This window comes from Bombus pascuorum, chromosome 8, assembly GCF_905332965.1.
Source record: "Bombus pascuorum chromosome 8, iyBomPasc1.1, whole genome shotgun sequence".
NCBI lineage: Eukaryota > Metazoa > Arthropoda > Insecta > Hymenoptera > Apidae > Bombus > Bombus pascuorum.
The window spans coordinates 6,867,558-6,888,766 of record NC_083495.1 but is presented as its reverse complement, the minus strand read 5'-3'; the positions used below and the strand labels follow the sequence as shown (position 1 = coordinate 6,888,766).

At 33.1% G+C, this 21,209-nt stretch overlaps 1 protein-coding gene across 9 annotated transcripts; it reads right to left on the bottom strand.

Moving 5' to 3' along the window:
* Positions 1-610: 610 nt before the first annotated feature.
* LOC132909433 (protein 4.1 homolog) lies at positions 611-20,862 on the bottom strand. 9 transcript variants are annotated; one of them, XM_060964277.1, is made up of 15 exons: positions 20,695-20,862; positions 10,875-11,047; positions 10,637-10,784; positions 10,261-10,555; positions 9,844-10,182; positions 9,582-9,754; positions 9,324-9,463; positions 8,433-8,519; positions 7,113-7,910; positions 5,514-5,717; positions 4,911-5,018; positions 4,630-4,740; positions 4,024-4,128; positions 3,208-3,417; positions 611-3,138 (listed from the first exon to the last, which is right to left on the bottom strand). In XM_060964277.1, the coding sequence occupies exons 2-15, from the start codon at positions 11,031-11,033 to the stop codon at positions 2,959-2,961; spliced, it is 3,057 nt and encodes a 1,018-aa protein (XP_060820260.1). In that variant the 5' UTR covers positions 11,034-11,047; positions 20,695-20,862; the 3' UTR covers positions 611-2,958. The 9 variants fall into 9 exon arrangements, with proteins under 9 accessions (XP_060820260.1, XP_060820261.1, XP_060820258.1 ...); XM_060964278.1 differs by having other exon boundaries at positions 10,875-11,042; XM_060964275.1 differs by lacking the exon at positions 20,695-20,862 and adding an exon at positions 20,395-20,641.
* Positions 20,863-21,209: the final 347 nt, after the last annotated feature.

Here is a 21,209-nt window from a genome sequence, read left to right as displayed (position 1 = left end):
TAAAAAGCTGGAGGCAAACTAATTACAATTATTTTGTACAACTTTCTAGCACTAAGGCGACATTTATATTATATGTGCATTAACATAACATTTTCATAACTAAAATAAAGTACATTGAAATTCATGCGTGTCAAACAATAATACAATTTAATAATAACAAAACGTGCATAGTTAAACAGTTATGACGTTCTTACACATAAAATACTATTATATAATTATATTATATAGCTATAATATTAAGTATATAATATTATAATCATCGTGTTATCACTAAATGAACCACAGAAGTATTAAAGTACAAAATACTATTAACTACATTTGTACACTGCTTGAAGATTTGTATCTTATCTTTATAGCTTAACTTTGTGAGTAACAACTGAAACACAAGAAGCACATGAATTGAATGTAATGAAAAACCTCTTCAAGCAGAGCTAATATAAAATTGCGATAAATAGAATAGTACGAATAAACGAATAAATAAGTTTTAAATGACACAGGCTTTTATGATACATATTTGTTAGTCATTATAAGCATGGAATGTTAGATACAATAAAAACAAATATATAAATTATGGAATTACATGATGTAAAAGGTACAAGTAGGAAATCAATTTCTTCTTCAACATAATTTTACTGCCTTTTATAATATCGAGACATAAAACTCGATTTACGAAATTTCTAAAACTGTTCATAAATAAAAAGATAAGAACTAATATACTTGTTGAGCATATTTGAAATATAAACTAATACTATAAAGTAAAATGAGATTACGATCAATATATTTTATAAAATTTGAACAATTCATTAGCTGCCAGCGTATAACAAAATGTGACACATAAGACGAAATGCAACTCGCACGTAGACGGTCTATGATTATCCTTTGTTCCATAGAAATTTTAATGTTTTTTATTTATACGTATAAAATGACATAATACAATACAACAATACTAACTGGTACTGTACATGGACAAAGTTCACAATCACTAAGAAAAGATATAATAAATATAAACAGCTATTAAACTAATGTGTATGTAAATATTTCTTTCACTTTATTATGTATTATGTAAAAAGTAGAAAAGTAAAAAACATTTTTTTATTATTAACATGTGAAACATATTGTTTAGTACCATAAAATAAATGCTTTGTGCAAAATGCAAACGTAATATATAGTGACATTTTTTAATCAACACTTGAAAGAACAAAGGTATAAACAAGCCTCCTACAGTGTGACATGCATATTTTAATGTTGCTTCATAATTGTCGCATGTATAAATAATATATACGTATATATTATTCACACATAAATATATGAAGCAGCGGTATGTATTAATATTTATAACATTATATATTTATATAGCTTTATTTTTGCAAAGTATAACTTGCATCTTAATAATTTTATTGTAAATTCAGGTTATCAGCCTTTCCTCCTTCTTAGCAATACCTATGTGTTGTCCATACAAAAATTAAATAACCTATTAAACAAATAAAATCTTATATGAAATTGTAGTCTTAAAACTACAAAAGTTATAGCTAAATTTAGACATATACGCTGACCAATGCATCATAGCTCTTGGTATGAAGTTACATACATGTGAATTTTTATCTTAATATTACTAATAAATCTTATAATCTTTGAAGTATATTTTGAAAATCTACATAGTTTCCAAATACATATTTTTAAATTATTAAATAAAAGATGTATACAATAGCAATGTTAACAATGTGTATCTCCTTTCAATTTACATTGCTGGATAATAATACTATAAGTTACAGGAAACTTTGTAGATTTCTATTTTCTTTTCAAAATAATCATAAATGTTTGTGTACATGTACATATATATAATATATATATATGTATTTACTTTAATGTATATATTAATATTTCATAGTTAGAGAAATCTGACTTTGTCATACGGTAAACATTATGTAATATCCACTTTGAAAAAAATATGTCACAAATAATTAACATATACAAAAGAATTATTGCAGAAAAGCTACATTTAAATCATACGAAGCCTTCTAAAAAAATTTTGTATGTCTCTTACTTAGATATTATAAGTCTTCCACTGTTACTTTCTATATATTCTTCTCCAAGTGACATATATATATATATATATAATATATAATATATAATATATTATATATATATATTATAATGTTCATATAATTTAAACGCATATTACAGTTACATATTCTTGACTTGTCAAAACGTTTTTTAAGATGTTTTTAATTGTTATGTTTTTTATTATATTAGGCTCATAGACGAAGTCTTAAAATTAGAAATTTAAATTACAACAGAAAATCTGCAAAAGATTTTAAAAAATTAAGCTTTTGAATATTCCTCTAATATTGTTGAACAAGATTTGACCATTATTTAAACGAACTTTATATGAGTAGCTTAATATGCTTATTACATGAGACATCGCGTGAATATCATGATTTTGTTCGCTGTGAAGCAGTGATGTAAGTTTGTGGGCACTCTGTCATATTTTTATAGTTATAAACAAATTAGCTTTTGTTTACATATATATATATAGCTATGTATACATAATATGTTTAATATATATTTATGTTTTTGAGTATGTAAATAATACATACTTTGAATATGAACACTGCTGTTTATGGTACAACGTACCGTGACATCTTTTTGTAAGAACTTGATTTTTAATCAAGTTGAAGCTCGTAGCATTGAACAACATTTGTTATAAGAAATGTTTCTTATATGTTAAATGATAAATGTTGCTTTAATTAGCCTTTTATATGATAAAATAGTTAATTAAATGTTGGCAATAGCAAAAACTGAGTCAAATAATTTGCCATTCATTGTATATCCAAGATATACATAATATATATATATATCAATTTAATTTTTTATTTTATCTTTTTTAAAATTACGAGCATTATATTTTTTAGACAAGGAGTGCCCTTCTTACAAAGGTGATTTTTGATGCATTACAAGTTACTGCGCTGTTTGCTGTTGAATTTCTATCTTTTCTACTGTCATATCAGGGTTCATTGCCGTTGCCTCTTGAATTGCTTCTGCCAAAGCTCGATCATGATCAATTGGATCGCCATCTGATTGTATCGTAATTTTTTGTTCTACACGAGTTTCTACAACTCCATCTCTTTCAGTTTTATACTAAAAATTCAATCACGTATGCATTTAACAGATACTAACAATTAAAAATTAAAAAATTCTGAATCTTACCGTTATCGTTTCAACAGTGCGAGTTTTACTAGATATTGTCTGAGAACTAACTATTTCCCCAGTTGCACTGTACATACCATCTTCACTTTCAACAGCTACCTTTCTAGTTTCAGTTGCTACTAGTGGAACTGTGGTAGTTGTTGTTACGTTATTCTCTGGCTCTCCTTTGTAAATATGCGTTTCTGTTTCAACAACACCAGCTGGATCACCCTGAATTAAATTTATAAAATGATATTTCTTTCTCTCTCTCTCTCTCTTTCTTCTCAGAAAGAAGAGTTCAAAAATATATCTAATGCAAAAATAATATACTGAACAGTTATATTGCAGTATATTACTGTACAATTATATTAATATATTACAAGTATAGATACATTAAATAATACAAAGAACCAAAGCATTATTAAAGTATAGAATTTATGTTACTTTTATTGATTAATGATTAATACCTTAAAACCAGTGCCTTTGAATTAATGAGTAGATTAGGTATTTTACTATGATTTTATGAATATCATTTTTATGTTTCCATGGATATCAACAAATGAGTATCAGTGTAAAATGAATATTGATTAAAGGTATATGATGTATCTGTGTATAATCTAAATAATATATAATCTATATGAAAAAATTGGCGCTAATAGTTTACTAATTATTCTAAGAATTTTTATCCATTACAGGACATATTTCTTGTACAGTAAACATATTTAAGTATGTACCTTTGTGAAGATTCATCCTCAGAACTAAATTTTCTAAATTCTCAAAAAATCTTGTTTCTAAAAGAATATAATTTTTTAGTGATTTTCAATCCTAAAAATTTACCTGATAATATTGGTTGTAGAAAGCCTGTTGATCATCTTCAAGGTCAATTGGAGTACCTGAATCATCACTGCTTGAACTGGATGTACTGAGCCTTCGTGAGAACAGCTACACCATGCAATGTGTTAACCAAGCCGGCAAAATTAATTACAAAAATAAAAAAATAATTAAATAAAAAATAGCACTGATTAAACTTTATTAGTCAACCAATATCCTGAATGAATTAAGTATTATTGATATACTAAACTTATGATCCCTTTGTTTAAACATATGATACCGTGATATGCTTACTGAATGTGCATGATTCTTATTTATCAATATGTATATTACATAAAAAATTAATATTATACACTTAAAATTAAGTATATGTTATAAAAACCAAAAAGCTTCATGATATTACCCGAATTTCCGTAAATATTAAACAAAATTATTTAAATATATATGTGCAATGACCATATTACTAACATGGAACATATCTAAATGATTTAATGTTAGGATCAATCAAAACACGGTATGTGATTATTATCACTTACATAAATGCTTACATGCTTCATCCATTAGTGGTGAGCTTGATATATTTAGCATTTTAAGCTGTTAATGAATCATTACCTGTTCACCAGAAAGTACATGACTTGTTGTTCGAACTTCTTGAGTTACTACTCTCTGTTCTTGTCTTGTTGCACTGGTTGCTGTTGTATGTGCTACAGTTTTTTCCTCTACCTAATATAAAAAAAATATAAAAAAATAATTCTAGCTTTATAGAAAAATATATCATGAAATATATTTAAATGAGTTAAAAATATTTGCATATGAACAAGTAGAGTAAAATTGCAATCAAATAAGCAGATCATTTAAAACTTTTTAAGAACGTGAATAATAACATTACAAACCTGACTGGTTTTCTGATTTTTTTCAAGATCTTCATGCATTGTAGCAGTGCGTGTAGTAACAGCAGTTGCTGTCATGTATGGAGCCCTACCATCATCTGATGTCTCTGCCTAAATACAACTACAAGGTAACTAATGTCTTATAATAAAGCAGCAATATGTATGTACATATAAAATTATAGTAAATAGAAGAATATTAATAAGTTACATCTTTATATATGTTTTCAAGATAATAAAAAATTTCTTTGTTCAAAAATCACATTTGCTACTTATATTAATGACATATATTTCTTACATGCAGTATTTAAATACTTAATATCTAAAAATGTAACAATGTCTACAGTCTATCTATATCATAAGACTACTCACAATATACCATAATATATCATTCAATAAATATCATTCAAACAGTTCAATAAGCTGGGATCAATAGAAATTTAATCAAGGGATATGGATACTATAAATTGTTTTAAAATCATAAGAAGAAGCTAAATAAAAAGTACAAAAAAAAAGAGAGAAAAAATGAAAGGATCTAATTTTTTGACAATATCTTTCCCTTTACTTTATATATCTTAATATCATGGGTAGTTTTAAAAGTTTCATCACCTTATTAATTTGTGTAGAAACAGTTACTTGGCCTGTGCCTCCAGGTGTGAGATCTTCTACTTTTTCTTCTATGTTTTGTGTCACACCTTCTTGATCCTTCACTACAGATTGTTTAGTTGTGGTTTTCACTATTGTTGGGGTAGTGCTTGAAGTTAAAATTTTCTTCGTTTTTGAAGAAAATGGTTTTATTACATCCCGTATATCCTTTAAAATAGTATAGTATAATGTACAACTAGAAGAGTCAAGGGACGAAGATGACACAGAAGAATCTATGTCAGAAAAGTAAATAGGACACTTCTTGAATCAAAAATCAAGTATGGAAGAGATGAAAAATACCTCAGAGTTGCCACAATTACAAAGAAATCGAAATTTCTCCAATTAGAAGATCGTTTACTTAAACTTTCGTATGACAGAAACAGAATTGTATCTGAAGTTCGCAATTAGCAACTACTAACTACTGCAGGTGGGGAAGATTTGGCTTTAATTATGTGCCTGACGAAGAGAAGAAAGTACTAAGTAGTATTAACAGAAAAAAGAAAATCCAAAGAATCTGAAACTCCTCTTTCAGATCTCCTAGTCTCAATTATGTGGAATCTGTAGAATCGAGCGAACAGCAAATACTAAACATTGATAAGAACGCACCAGTAATGTTTATTGCACATTATGTCTGTTGCACACTAATAAGAAAGTGTTAATTATCAATCAAGTATGGTGTTTATTAATACTTTAAATTTTATGAAGGAACTTTGACATTTTATTGCCTCCAGATGGTTTGAAAGTAAATGTTATTCATACCGAAAATGATAAACCATTAGATCAAAATAACCTCAAATTAAAAAATCAATAGGGATATATTAGAACTAAAATTGACAAACTCGTAAATCAAGAAATTAGGGGCATAAAAAAGAATTCATTGAAGATGAGATATATAATATAGTTCTAATACTCAATCAACATTTAGTGAAAATACATACTAATAAAGGAAGGACAAATTTTAGGGAAAAATGGAACAGCAATACAATGTGGCAAATTAAATACTCTAAATTGTTTATGCAAATATCATACAGTGCAAATAGAACCTATAGCGAAATTCATTCATCTGAACCCATTAAAGGGAACCAACAGTTCACATAATTGGATTATTCATTATAACATTTCAAAACTTCATTTATTGGAACAAAACTTTAGGTAATGTCCAATGAACACATTGAATACTAAGTAAATTTTGTATGTTTTGTTCATAGCGCTAAAATATTATGACATACTTTATTAGAAAATAAAATTATTTAAGTACTTTATGATGTATTTAATACTTTGTATATCAGTTGCGTATCAGATAATCTTTATAGCATTCAACATTAATTATCTTACATTATTTTACATTTATCATTAATAGAACACCATGTTAATTATCTACAATTAATTATCTAGACTACTTCCGAGTGCTACTCCAATTATATAAACATCTATAACAATTCGATTATTTGAATGAAAAATCATAAGTAGTGAAAATAATCAATAAAAAAGAATCCTATTATTCCTATTATATGAAGTTTATCCCGCAACGTGTTCAGATAAATGAAATTCTACTGTACTTACCTTCATTTTGTCTTTTTTTTCTTTATCTTTCTTTTCTGACGTTTCCTTGTCTTTCTTTTCTAACGATTCCTTATCTTTTTTTTCTAGCATTTCCTTATCTCTTTTTTCTGGCGTTTCCTTGCCTTTCTTTTCTAACATTTCCTTGCTTTTCTTTTCTGGCGTTTCACTGTCTTTCTTTTCAGACATATCCTTGTCTTTCTTTTCCAACAGTTCCTTATCTTTCTTTTCAGACAGATCCTTGTCTTTCTTTTCTGACATTTCTTTGTCGTTCTTTTCTGAAATTTCCTTGTCTTTCTTTTCTGAAATTTCCTTGTCTTTCTTTTCTGACATTTCCTTATCTTTCTTTTCTGACATTTCCTTATCTTTTTTTTCTAACATTTCCTTCTCTTTTTTTTTCAATTCCTTTTTACTGAGTGGCTTTATTTCGTTGTTGTCAAGAGCAGCACTTTTTTCCAGCATTTCCTTATCTTTCTTTTTTAAATCTCTCTTAGTGAGTGACTTTAATTCATCAATAAAAGCGCTTCTTTCTGGTGTTTCCTTTTCTTTCTTTTTCAATTCTTTTTTACTAGGTGACTTTATTTCGTTCTTATCACTTTTTTCTAGTGTTTCCTTATCTTTCTTTTTCGATTCTTTTTTATTGGGTGACTTCACGTCGTTGTTATCAATAATAGCACTTTCATTTATTAAATCAGAATTGTTGAGATCATTATGATTTTCCTTTTCGTTTTCGTTTTTCTTATCCTTCTTCTTCTTAAATAGACCACCGGGCGGTAGGACCGCAATTCCTCCGACCGGTTTCTATAAGTAAATTTATAGTCACACATCGCTTCATGCAATAAGCACGATTCAGTTCTATCGATAAGCTATTATAAACTACGTGTTTCACATTCTCTTAGCATATATTTCATGCTGGATAACTAATTACGGTCTGCGCTCTCAAAAAAATATCGGTTCTTAATTTTTTTAGGTGAATATACTTTCCTGAAGAATTTACTTGTATCTATGGTACATTTCTTTGCTTGAATGTTTCTTGACATAAATCATTATATAAAGTGATCGTTAAGTGCATGCTAACATAAGCATTAGCGCAGTTTAATAGTTTATTAAAATATTTGCTCATGTGATGTATGATAAAAGAAATTTGAAAAAATTTGAGAAATTCAACTTTGAGGCGATGGCCGTATAATGTTTACAAAAAATAAATAAAAGATAGCAACATGCACCGAAAAAAAAGGAAAACACCAAATGGTCACATACATTAATATAGATAAAAGTATGTTGGTTAATGCATGACAGTATGTTCCAGGTGAAATTTTATACCTTTTTGCCACGATCTGCATCATATTCTCCTTCCAGACTACTGGTACTGCTAGCTGATGTTGTTCCAGCACTTGTTTTGCGTGAGAGCTACCGGTGTTAGTTAGGTGTCAGTTAGTTTTTATGGTTGAAGCACTAGGATGTGAATATTGAATTCAAATTTGTGAAATTAAATTATTACATACAAATGCCATGTGTTCAATTTCCGATAATAATTGTAAGATAAAACTTTATAAAATCTACACATTTCTAAGTTTCTTGCATAAAAGTATTTCAAGTCCGTATGAATATATACAAGTTAATTAACTTAATATTATGTAGAATGGATAGAAACAATATTAAGTTTGGCTTTCCCATCAAATTTTTAACTTAACATGTGCAATTTTTAATTCAAGTTAATTAACTTGCATGTGCATTATTCAACTTGTTTTGATAATTTTGGAGTAAACGTATTAGATATCTAATGCATTCAACTATCTCTAATACATGGCATACAAAAACTTATCAACATGCCATGTCTACAGATATTATCCGTTTGACTTAAAAACAATAGTGCATAATGATTAATTCCAACTTTTTATGAAATATGTTATCTCTTGTTTATACGTGAACCAATTGATGTTCTACAATTTCTCCGTTGTATAATGTAATTAGGATTTCAATAGTACTTAAAAAGAATGATTATATATGATAACAATAAAGGTAATTAATTAGTTAAATTTATTATTATACCATCAAACTCTTTAGAAAAAAGCTTTGTTTGAAAGCGTAGACCGCAGAAATATTGCCTTTAAAAGAATTTCTCATGGAATAATTTTCAATTTGCATGACGATTCCATGCATCCTCTACTAACTATTACTATGTTTGATATATTTAAATGTATTCTTTTTTACCTTTTCTTTCTGTTTTTTTATTGGACTAGGCCGTTGATCTATATGCTCCATGTCAGGAATCATTTCAGGTTCATAGCTCATTGTATGCCTCTTACTTGGTTCTGAACCATAAGATTCAACTTGTTTAGGACCCCCTAATGCTGTATAATGCACACATACCTTTCAAAATCTTAAAGTGATAACTTTGCGACAAAAGTGTCAAAACGGCACTGGCTGCATATTGCGTCTAAAGTTAATAAGTATCAGAAGTCTTTTTACCATCCATACTACGAGATGTAGGACGACGACCACTTAAAGATCTTTCGAATTGTGGAGGTTGTCTATCAATGGGAGTCTTCTTTGTCTCGTAGTGAGTTCTTCCTGAATATCGGAAACGAGAACCCAGATGTGGTATCAAACCGACTTTCTTTACAGGCTCAGGACTCATGAGTCTAAAAAATGTGCATATTACTTTATCTTATGCTTTACCTTTATTCATATATTTTATACTACTTAAAATCATTATTAGATAATTATTCACCTGAAGAAAGTATGGTGTTCTACACATACTTTCCATAACTTTTTCGCAGCTCTATGGTTAGCTAATTTGAAACCAATCGTCGATTCAAATTGCTCAAATTCACCCGGCCTAATCTTTATGTAGAAGTTATGCCTTTTGTACGAGATTTTTAGTATCTTTGGCCAAGCAAACCTATTGATTCTTAATCGATCCCTATAGACGAGAAGACCCGATGAACATACACCTAACATTATATCCACGCCCTCAGAATCTTTAGCAGGATGAAGATCAACTCCATACATCGCTAACTTTTTTGCATTTTCGAGATAATGGAGTTCTGCTTCTGCGGGTGTTTGACCTCTAAAAATTGGTGAAATTTTCTTTATTATTAACTGTACCATCATTTGGATAAATGGCCGATCATTAAACGAGACTAACTTATGCGTTTTATGAAGGTCCATTACTTTCTCCACTAACTCTGGAGTTTGATTAGGGGCAAATTTGAAATCCTTTAAATATGTACGGCCATGCTCGTCTGGGTCGTAATCTCCGACTTCTGACTGAACTAAATATGAACCTAGAAGAGCATGAGTTACAAACGAACACGGCAATCGGCCTGTGATAATATCGTTTCTGATTTGAAGGCATAATTGATAACGAGTTATATCTTCTTGTAATTGGGCTGGGTCTGGAGGATAAAACTTCACCTCGAAATTAAATTTCCACGGTTCGTCTGCAGAATAAAACCAATTGCTTCCAACAATGATATCACATAATATACGAGGAAAAAAAAAGAGAAAAGAAGACTACGTACTTTTCACAAATTTTGCGATTCTTTTATCCAGATCTAACCAGTTTCGCAAATCGTGTCTGTCCTCGTAAATAAGGCCAAAATAATCCTTCTCCATCAAGTTCATACTCTGACATATCATGTCAAGTAATTCTTGGCCTTTCGCCTTCCTCTGGAACAAAATCAATTTCTCATACGGTTTTCGTCAACGTCGAGAAAACTCATCCTTCTGGAAGGATGAAAGAAAAATTTGATAGCTTACATCTATGTGGAAGTCTTTCACGGTTCCATCTAGCAAAGTGATTCTTGCAAGAGCTGTTTTGCCTTTGCTCACAGGACTTTTGGTCGGCGAGTTTGTTCCAGTCCCATTTTCTGCAGTTACCTCTGGTTGACTACCAGCGGACTTCTGTTCCTCCGGCATATTTCAATCCTGTGCTAAGAAGATTTGTGCATGTTAATCCATGTTATATAGCAGGTTCCTTACTTTGCTACCAACGACGCATGAATTAATCCTCTAAATAGATCTGCATTTTTAATCGTCAACTACATTGAAGAAATAATATTGCGTGCTGATTCAGTGTATTCGAGTATAGATCCCGTCTAGACCAGAGGGTGCCATGTAGAGAAATAATCAATATTTGCCGGAGCTCTTCGAGTTACACATACCCCGGTCTATAAAACAACCCAACTCCTATCTCGTTAATTATAAGGAAAATACCAGGAAAAAAAAAAATAACATTAAAAACAACGAAATATGTATTTTGAAATTATTTACTATTTTATACAAGCGTATGATATGAATGAAATCTTCCGCAATAAAAACTCATTTCTTTCTTGTAACGATCTGAACGTTTGCTCATTTTATCATCTAATGCATATACGCAACATGCTCGCTTCTATCTTCGAGGTCTCCAGACAGTAAGAGGAAAACATTGTAGATAGAATGTACTGTTACATCGAGTACCTAGATCCCAATGGTACGAGTTTCTACAACGTCTAGAATCCGCTAATATCGACATACGCTAAAGAAAAATACTACTAGACAAATGATTTTGTAAAAAGTTTGAGAACAAGTTGCAGTTACGTGCAACAGAGACACGTGTGCGCATTTGTCACAGGTCGTTCGCCTTCTGAGTGAGATAGATAGAAGGTAACACACGTCCGCGCAAGATATCTCGATACAAAGCCAATAAAGTCGGCGATATTTATAACACCAAGCCTACCAAAATACACAATCCAGGTATTGTTAGACGTGATAAAGTTGCTATAAAAATACCGCGTCTGTTCAACAATCAACCGAAGAGAATGTGTTTCGAACGTGGTAAAGGGTTTCGAATAAATAAGCATCGAACGTAAAAATCCTTCGAAATCCAGAATTGATGTTTTCCAAGTAAAAAGTAGCCATGAAACTAATGTGCAACACGACCCTGACCGACACGGTCTGCTGAGACCATGTACATAGTATTCAAATCGACGAGCACAGGTCTGTAGCTCTGAGCATAGTCCCTTATGCAATGCCGGAGAGCAAATAGTAATTCAACCTCAATTACATGGAATCAGAGACATACTAGGACGTCGTTTGTCGTTGCAAATACCATTAGTGCAGCCTTGCTGCAAGAGAGCGAGCGGAAAAATGCACTCGCAGTGATTCCTCGAAGTTTTCGCGATAGTTTGAGGAGCCGAGAGCGGCCCATGAGTCACGCACGAGCAAATACACAAAGGGAGAGACCCGCGTGCATTATCATTAAAACGGAAATCACGGTTTAACGTTCAATTCTGTCCGAATATCTCGTTACACAGACACGCAACCATCGATCCCAACAAAAGAGTAATTACATAAATCTGAACTCTGTTACGTTGTTGCGTAACGTTACAAGCGAGCAAAAAAAAGAAAAAAAATGAAAGAAAGAAAGAGTAAACTCCTTTGGTAACTATACTCTGACATAAAATAGAACAAACTTCCTGCATCACAGATTTTATTAGACAAATGATAAAATTAGTCGTGTGGTATAGAGACAGGTGCGATGCATTGAATATCTATGATTCAACGGTATTCAACTTTTAAATACAACACATAGAGATCACAGAAATCGTGCTGGAATTCATAGAAATAGAGATACGTGGCGGTGCAAGTTCGACAAGCCTGATGTCGTCATCGCTGGAAGCAGACGTCCTTTACAGTACTCTTCACTCTTTACTGCACGATGAAGTAATACCTCGGTTAACAGGCACAATGACGCGTTGACCAATATTATACGTATATACGTATACATATATACTCTAATACGATCGACCAGGTTAAAGCCTTGACTAAGTGAATCAACGATATTCCAGAAATGCTAGGTAAGAGACATGGTCTTCAACCGTCTGCGCAGACCACTCTTTCAGGTCGTGATAGATACCAAAGAAACATTGGAAACTTAAAACGTGCAACATGGATTCACGAGACACGTAGAAGAAACCGGTCGATCGTCTCGTTTTGCTAACGGGTCAGCTGAAAGTTTAAAGGCCTGTTGAATGGAGCGAGCCGGTTTCAAAGAATTCGGTTTTTTCGTCGACGTCGCGAAGAGATCCTTTCAAGAAACGCGTGGGTTTCATTTGGCCGTGTATGTCAAAGAGTTTTATTGTAAACGAGGGTCGCGTGATCCACGACACACGCCCACAACTATCGTGTACACACGTTCAGTGAGACTGAGTGAACAACCGTCTCATCCTCCATAAGCATTAAAGAGCTATCGTCTTTAATGAATGAATTCATACCTCTCGAGATACGGCGGCGCAGAATTACTTTCGAGACGCGTTGCTCCACCTTGATAAAAATAGATGAGATCGAAGTTCTGACCGGTTGCACGGAATTATTTATTCCATTTCCGAGACTGAAATTTATTAAAGTTTGCGCAAATTCCTAAATGATGCAGTAATGGAAGAAAATACGAGATAGAAAGTTAGTATATCTGATTGAAAAAATAAATTACTATTCAAACGACAAGTAAACATGCAAAAACTCTTCTATGAAATTAGAGTCAAGAAATAGCTTTTTAATGCTCGGTTGCGACCTTCACCTTTACCTATAGATATTCGCAGCCTTGTTACTATTTTACTAGCCACTACTTTGCTATTTCATTAAATCACTAGTATGTTTAAATTTGCCTTTGCAAATTTTTCTCACTTTTGCTCTAAACTTCTCGTGTATTTATTTGTTGAAGTTTCTCTACAATCGAAGATACTTAAATGCTAAAGCTTCCAAAATTCTCCGTTGAATTGCATTAATGAAATAAAAATTCAAACTCCTCTCAGAAACGAATTTTCCATAATTAAGGTTCTAAGGTTAATAAAACTCGAGTTACGAGAAATAAAAGGATAACCATATGCATTGTATCATAATTCACAATTAACGAAACTTTAACGGAAGGTAATACATCGTTTTAGTAATTTAACTATCGAGGTGTACCACATCGAATACCGAGACACGCAGTTAACGAATCGACGAAATCATACCGCAAACCGTACTCACGGAAGAGCACGAAGCGCAGAGGATGTCATTAGAAAACACGTCAGCTTTGCATATGCATGCACCACAGAGTTTATTAACCCAATGGTGGTGGTACTTTGCAACTGTACGTGAATGAATACACGGTGCTGCAACTCGAGCACAAGTGGACCCGATCGTTTCGAATGCCGGCATTTAAATCCCTTGTGTCGACGTCGACTTCTACCTAATACGAATCTCCGGTTCACGTGCGAGACATTGTGTTCTCGGCGAATCGATAAAAATGCACGTGGTTCTTCCAGAGACACGAGAGGCGAATATCAACCTCCGTTAAGGGATGTTTGATCGATCGACGTTTCAACGAGAAGCGATATTTAAATCATATGGAAGCCGAATCTCTGATTATTTCTATCATGACAAATCGCTTGGTTCCTATAAATTTATATTTTAATCTTAATACTCTGATAAAATTCAGAAATTTATGTTGAAAGGCGTCGAGTTGATCATTGCGACTTGGGAGTAGCTCATTTGCCAGCTCACAATTTTCCGGTCGGTAGGTGGTAACATACGACTGCTGAAGTGTGGCCAAACTTATGGCTACTAACCATGCAACTGGTACGACTAGAAAGAGAAAAGGGAACTCTGCTTGTTCTCCCGCCAACCACCTGACCTTCCAGGAGGTAAAAAGATTCGATGCGTTACGAAAATACACCACTTGTTAGTACACTGCGAATATTTTAAACTGCTCTTAATACACAAACATATAGATATAAAATATCTAACGTGAAACAAATCTCTGCTTAGGAACCACCTCGTTCATTTTGTTCATAAAAATGTAAATTTACATAAACGTTCGCACTCTGCTACCCTTCGTCAGCTACGATTCTCTTCCAAGAAAGTTTTTAGGAACATTTTTTACGACATCTCTAAGAAATTTAGATCTCAACCAGAAAGCAGAGCTGCTGCTCGCCTCAGGAGAATCTGACGTCGAGGGAGATTAACGAGTAGAACGAATCTCTCGCGCGTGAAAATTATGGTGAAGGGGAAGAAAGAATCAGAGCTCGTTTTCGCGAGAAACGATGGAGTGGCGGTGACTTTTCATAGTGATAGAGACAGGCGCAGATTTAACCGTAGAGTCGATTCATTCGCGAGGGTGCGTACACAATTTAAGAGAATTTTTATCGGTGTCGTGCAGACGCGTCCCGCTTCACCGATCGAAAACAACGGGGTTCCCCGTGCATTTATCTCCTTCTCTCGTTCAACCCTTTCTTTCATCGCGTTCGCAGCGGCATTCATCGTAGGTCTTCCTCTGTCGCGAGTTTTAATGGTAGGAATCGCAGGGGTGAGAAGACAAGAGCAGGGGAAACAGACACAGAGGGCGAGGAAGATTCTTTGATGCGTGAAATTAAAGGTCTGAAAGCTGTAAAAACGTCGTCGAAAATTTTACCAACCAGAATATACCGATTCTTCTCTCCTTCTCTCGTTCGTTCAAATCAGACCTACGAATTTTACCCTACGCTCTTTTCCGCTGGTTGCACGTAGATTTATTCAGTCGAAGGAGCAAGCAAACGCCTCACCTCGTAATTTCAACTGGCGAAATTAACCAGCAATTACGTTCACGAGCTAAAGAATAAGCGATCTCGTGTGTGTTAGATTGGAGAATGAGTGAAAGGTTCGAACTTTAATTAAACATCGCGCTACGACTCCCTCGTGTATTTTTACACGAGGATTCGTTCACAAGTGTTCAAAGAGGAGCCTGTTACGTGTGCGTAGAATTAAAAGATCGAGAGCTCGTTCACAACGAAAACATATAATACAGCCTCGATCGCGTGTTGCACACCATGCCGCATGAGTCATCTTTAATTTTGATCACTCTACAATTTTAGAAGAATTTCAAGAACATTAGTACAAATATTATATATGTCAATATGCCACTTATGTTTCAGTATGTGTAAAGAACAACCAGTTTTTGCTGAATTTTCACGAGGACAATAGAATTTCTTTGTACAAACATAAACGCAATCATAAACGAGCAGTCTTTCCGTTTTGTTTCTCTGGATTCACAGTGATTTGGTGCCAGCAATGACAATGGCTTTTTTTTACAGCCACTTTTTCCCCGCGTAAACTGAGATAATTGGCCGTGTCCTACCACAACGCTACGATGCTGTTATTCTGCATCGTTATTGTGCTCTGCTTTTTCATGGTTAAATCGTTCCCTGTTCCCAGTGCGCGCCTTCACTCGCGGAATATTTATTCCAAGTTCCCCGTTAGTGAAAACTTTTCCGATCTCCAAATCTCTCACGACCTTAATTCCATGCCCTTTCTTCGTGGAAACGCAGAAGTGTTCCATCCTTGAAAAACTGTGCACGTCTCGCGTGCTAGAAATTTTTCAGCTTTAATAAAATTCGACATACATACGTATAATAATCTTATCTTCATATTACTTAAGTTTATTACTAATATTATACATGTGAATCTTCCGGAAGCTAATCCAATCGATCCCATTCAATTTTTCTAATCAATTCTAATCAATTTTTATCAATTTCATTTAATTAGGCTTCTAGAGCAGTTTTTTGTTTCATATCATATTGTAAAGTTGGAAAAGTACGATAATCTATACGCAAGATACGACGAGGCAAAAGCTATTTTAAATTGCTTATTAAATTGCTTAAATTCTTATAACTTATACTGATCCAAAGGCTTTAGATATCGTAAGTAAGGTTGCTTGAATGCGAACGATTCCAACTCGACTATCCGAACTCGTATGGTCATAAACTTGAAGTGAACTTATTAAATTCACATCTTCAATTCAAGTAACTTGACTAACTGAACGAGGCTTTACGTACCACGGGGATTCGCCGAAGAGAAAATATTCTCAACGATTAGATGCGCCAAGCGGCCATGACGGAAATGGAAAAAGCAAAAAAAAGAAAGCACGTATCTCGTTGATTATTACATGCGCGATTTAATCGAGGGATACAAGCGTTGGTAAAACGTATGGTAGATATATTCTGTGAACATGGTGTAACCCATAAAATACCCGACAGAATATACATATAAGAATATAAATCGGTGGTGAATATACAAACTAAGAATACGATGTGTTTTAAGCCTACGTTGTTGCTCTACATGTTGCTTTGAATGTCGTATATGAAGGATTACACGAGCGACTATTTAAGTTGATCACAAATTACAGTGCCAATCATAGTACAGCGGAGCACGTGACGATCGTAGATCGTAGCCACGCCTTGTTCGCATTTATCTTTCGTGTTTCTTTCGCGCGGGGAACGCCAATACTTCCGGCGATTGCTTTACGGAAGACAGATATACACATAGTACGCGAGTGCCAGCCAGCCGTACAATTAAATTTTACGTGAATCGGCCAACCACGCGGAGTATATACGCTACTATGCTAACAGGTGTGATACGCCTGAAACTGTTAGATACTATTATTATATCATACGAACTAATATGGATCCACGCGTTTCAATTTTTATTGAATTTATGGAAATTCTTGATAAGAATACCGACTGAGTGTCAATAGACTGATAAAAGTGTCTGATAATAGCACCGATTATCGCTCGCGATGAATGCTACTCATTCTCTGATGTACCGGTCGACCAACGAATCGCGTGTTATTTATTTACTTGATATAACAGCAAATTGATATATGAATTTTTATGAGTGCGTCGGTCTTTTCCGAATGGTTTTTCCTTCTGTTCATACTGAATCTTTCGAACTAATCGTGTTTTAAATTCAAATGATTTTAATTAACTGAAATTATATAACCATATAAGCTTGAAGTTATTTGAGTTCATCAAACACTTTCGATTCGAATAACTTGACTAATCTGAACTAAATTTCGTATACTTTCTACACCTGAACTACCTAATCCTTTTACACAATTACAAAGTAGATCATTCTTCTTATATTTACATTTCTTTAACAAACATTTTATTTTGAACAAGCTGTACAAACCGCAATGCGTCTCATTTTAATAATGTTTTGCAAGGTATATAACTAAAACTCTATCTATCTATTTACTATCATTTTGAGAATTTGAATAGTCAAGACATTTGAACGGGATTTGTGTCATAGTTCACGTGCACGCAGCTCCATGTGTATGGGAGAAAGCCACATTATACGGTGTATTTCACCAGTGTGTAAGCTCAGTTCCCCCAAGTTCATTGTAACTTTTGTCGTGTCGTGTATCACCTCCTATCAACGTCACACCTCCCTACACGCATCGCTCGTGAATATACTTCCTTGCTCTGGTTAACGGGTATGTATCGTTTGAGGCAATAATCCTAAATACACGCTGGAATCTATACTTACATTGGTTAATCTACGTGTTAGCTAGTCTCCACTTCTATGTATAATTTGAACCGATTAAAATGATTGAAATATTTCTTTGATTTCATGTTGTCACATAAAATGGAATAATCTGTATCACATATGATGAAAATTTTATAACGCGAAGAATAGTTGTCGTTGCAGAGAGTTTTAAGAACGTATGCATATATGTATGTATGTGGATTGAAATACAGAAAATAAAACTCTGATCGATCATTGGCAAGAGCTAGAAACGCAACCGGGCTAATGGATGTTTCGAAAAGCTAGCATTTCTGTGACAAAGTACATAATTGACCTAATTGATCGTAACAAGCGTTCGCCGGCAAAATGACGAAATCCCAAACCTTGAACAAAAAGTCTCGTAGAAGGTAAAATCATATGAGTCATCGATATCATCTAAAACAACAAAATTCTTCCGTACTATCTGACGATTTATATGTAGATATTAATTTTGTTATTTGTATCAATTTTTAGAAATTAATTCTATCATACCATGCTATTCTACAGTATGTAGCTCTAATAGCAATAAAATCATTTGTTAAAAATATTCATAGTTTTAGAATAATTTGAGTGACAATCTATGTACACCTAACATATAATTTTAAATCATAGATTCCAAAGACTATAGATTTTCGATAAAAGAACTAGTAGATAATTCAAAAATTTATCAAGTTCGACAAATCACTGGAAATTTCCTTGTTTGATTGAATCTACAGTATAAAGTAAGAGAGAGAAAGAGAGAGTGTGCATGGCAAAGTACCAAGCGTGTGGCACACTTCGGGAAAGCACTTTAGCCTCAGGGTCGCACATGAAAGCGGGAATGATACGATAATGGAAATAAATTGCACGGTGTTATTTAAAATTTGTCAATTATTCTCGGTTTAGTGACAGCGTAATTTTCTTAATTTTCGCTCAACACCGATTTCCAACGGATTCTGCGCGTCTCGTATCACGACTCACAAAAGAATGGATGATACATAGTCTTTCTGACGAAATACGATACATGGCACACAAAGAATGTATTCAATTTTGACTCTATCGATTCCATTTGTCTGTCAGAATTCTTAGATTACATTAATCGAATAGTTTCTGGTAAACAGCGATATATCATTATACAACCTAACAAATTTTGTTACAAATTTAGCACTAGAGATAACAAACTTGTTGAAATGGTAAGACTATGGTCTTTGCAATTACTAAAAATATACAGGTGTATTTGGTAAAGTATACATATTGAATTTTACTAAGATAGAAACAGAATTGTGACTATATGCTTATTTATTTTCATTAAATCGTCTCGATCTAAATTGTATCTGTGTAGTATATCTTTTGTAGTATACAGATCAATAGTTTTAGTTTAGTTTTTAAACACTGCTTCACATGCTGCACGATGTAATAATATTCATGCAATTTAAGAAAAACACTACGATAGTAGATATAAACGTTGTATCGGAAATTTCTACCAACCGGACCAAGCAGATGTTTCCGTATACTGTTGATTGAAACATATATATATATGTAGAGTACGAAATATTTACGTATCAATATCCTCGACATTTTTAGTAACATGTATAACAGTGGATAAATGGTTATTCTTTCCATTATATACTTTGACATCACTGGAGATTATGTGAATAATACATATTCTTTTTACAATATCAACTTTTATACAAAAATTCAATGAGACATTCATAATAAAATGACAGAAATTTAATCACTATGTAACAGTCGGTATATACATATGTACTTCTGTAAAATGATAGTAAACATTGGTATTTAAAAACATGCATTCTAGTTCATCGGCATTAAGTGGAAAACTATATAAATTTGTTACTAATTTCATGTCTAATATCTTAAAATGATTTAATACTGTCGAAGAAAACCTTGTTACAGTGTGTCACGAAAGTAATAAGTGAAATCTGAAAATTAATAAACTTACCTATAGGATACAGACGCGATCTTTTCTTAAATAATGCACCACGATGAGAAAATCGGAGATAAAGATATAATAAGAAAAAATGTACACAGGGTTGAAGCACTAATTGTTTTTTTCCCCAGCAGATAACGGATTACTTCCTACCATAAGCACATAAACAACTCTTGTTCCAATTCCACCGACGGCTACGAATACGAAACAGGTCCGTCGAATCGCGGGGCGACGCTGGATGCGGCCACGGCCCATACTCGCACCATTTTCAAATAGTCCCCTCACGAGTACAAATATTTATTGCTTACGTACCTTGATATTTTCCAATTCTTCGCACAGCGAGCAATCACAGTTCATAGAAAATGCAACTGAGTTAGAAAATTTCCGTGATAACAACACACTATTTAATTCAAACCGTGAGCACAACGAATATGGAACTGCTTTCAATGTCCTTACGCGCGAGTCAATATGGCTGACTACGTAGGAAAATCAGTTTCTCTTATGACGCAATCAAGCGAGTACGCCCCAGCTTAAACACATTTTCTCCACTAGATAGCAGCAGCTGGGCTGTAATCTTGACGGCCGGTAAAAAATTCCAACAGTCGATAAATAGAGAAATCATTTTCTCATTTTTGTGTCAGATGCCTGATATTACCTATTCGATGTAGAATAAGATTATGACGTTAGTAGCGATTGGAATTAAAATTAAGAACTATCCTACAATTGTTTAACGATTTTATAACGATATTCTACCGGTAACATGGAAAGAATCATTGAAAGCGAAACTAAACCACTAACTACTAATAAAAGAATTGGAAATTCCCTAA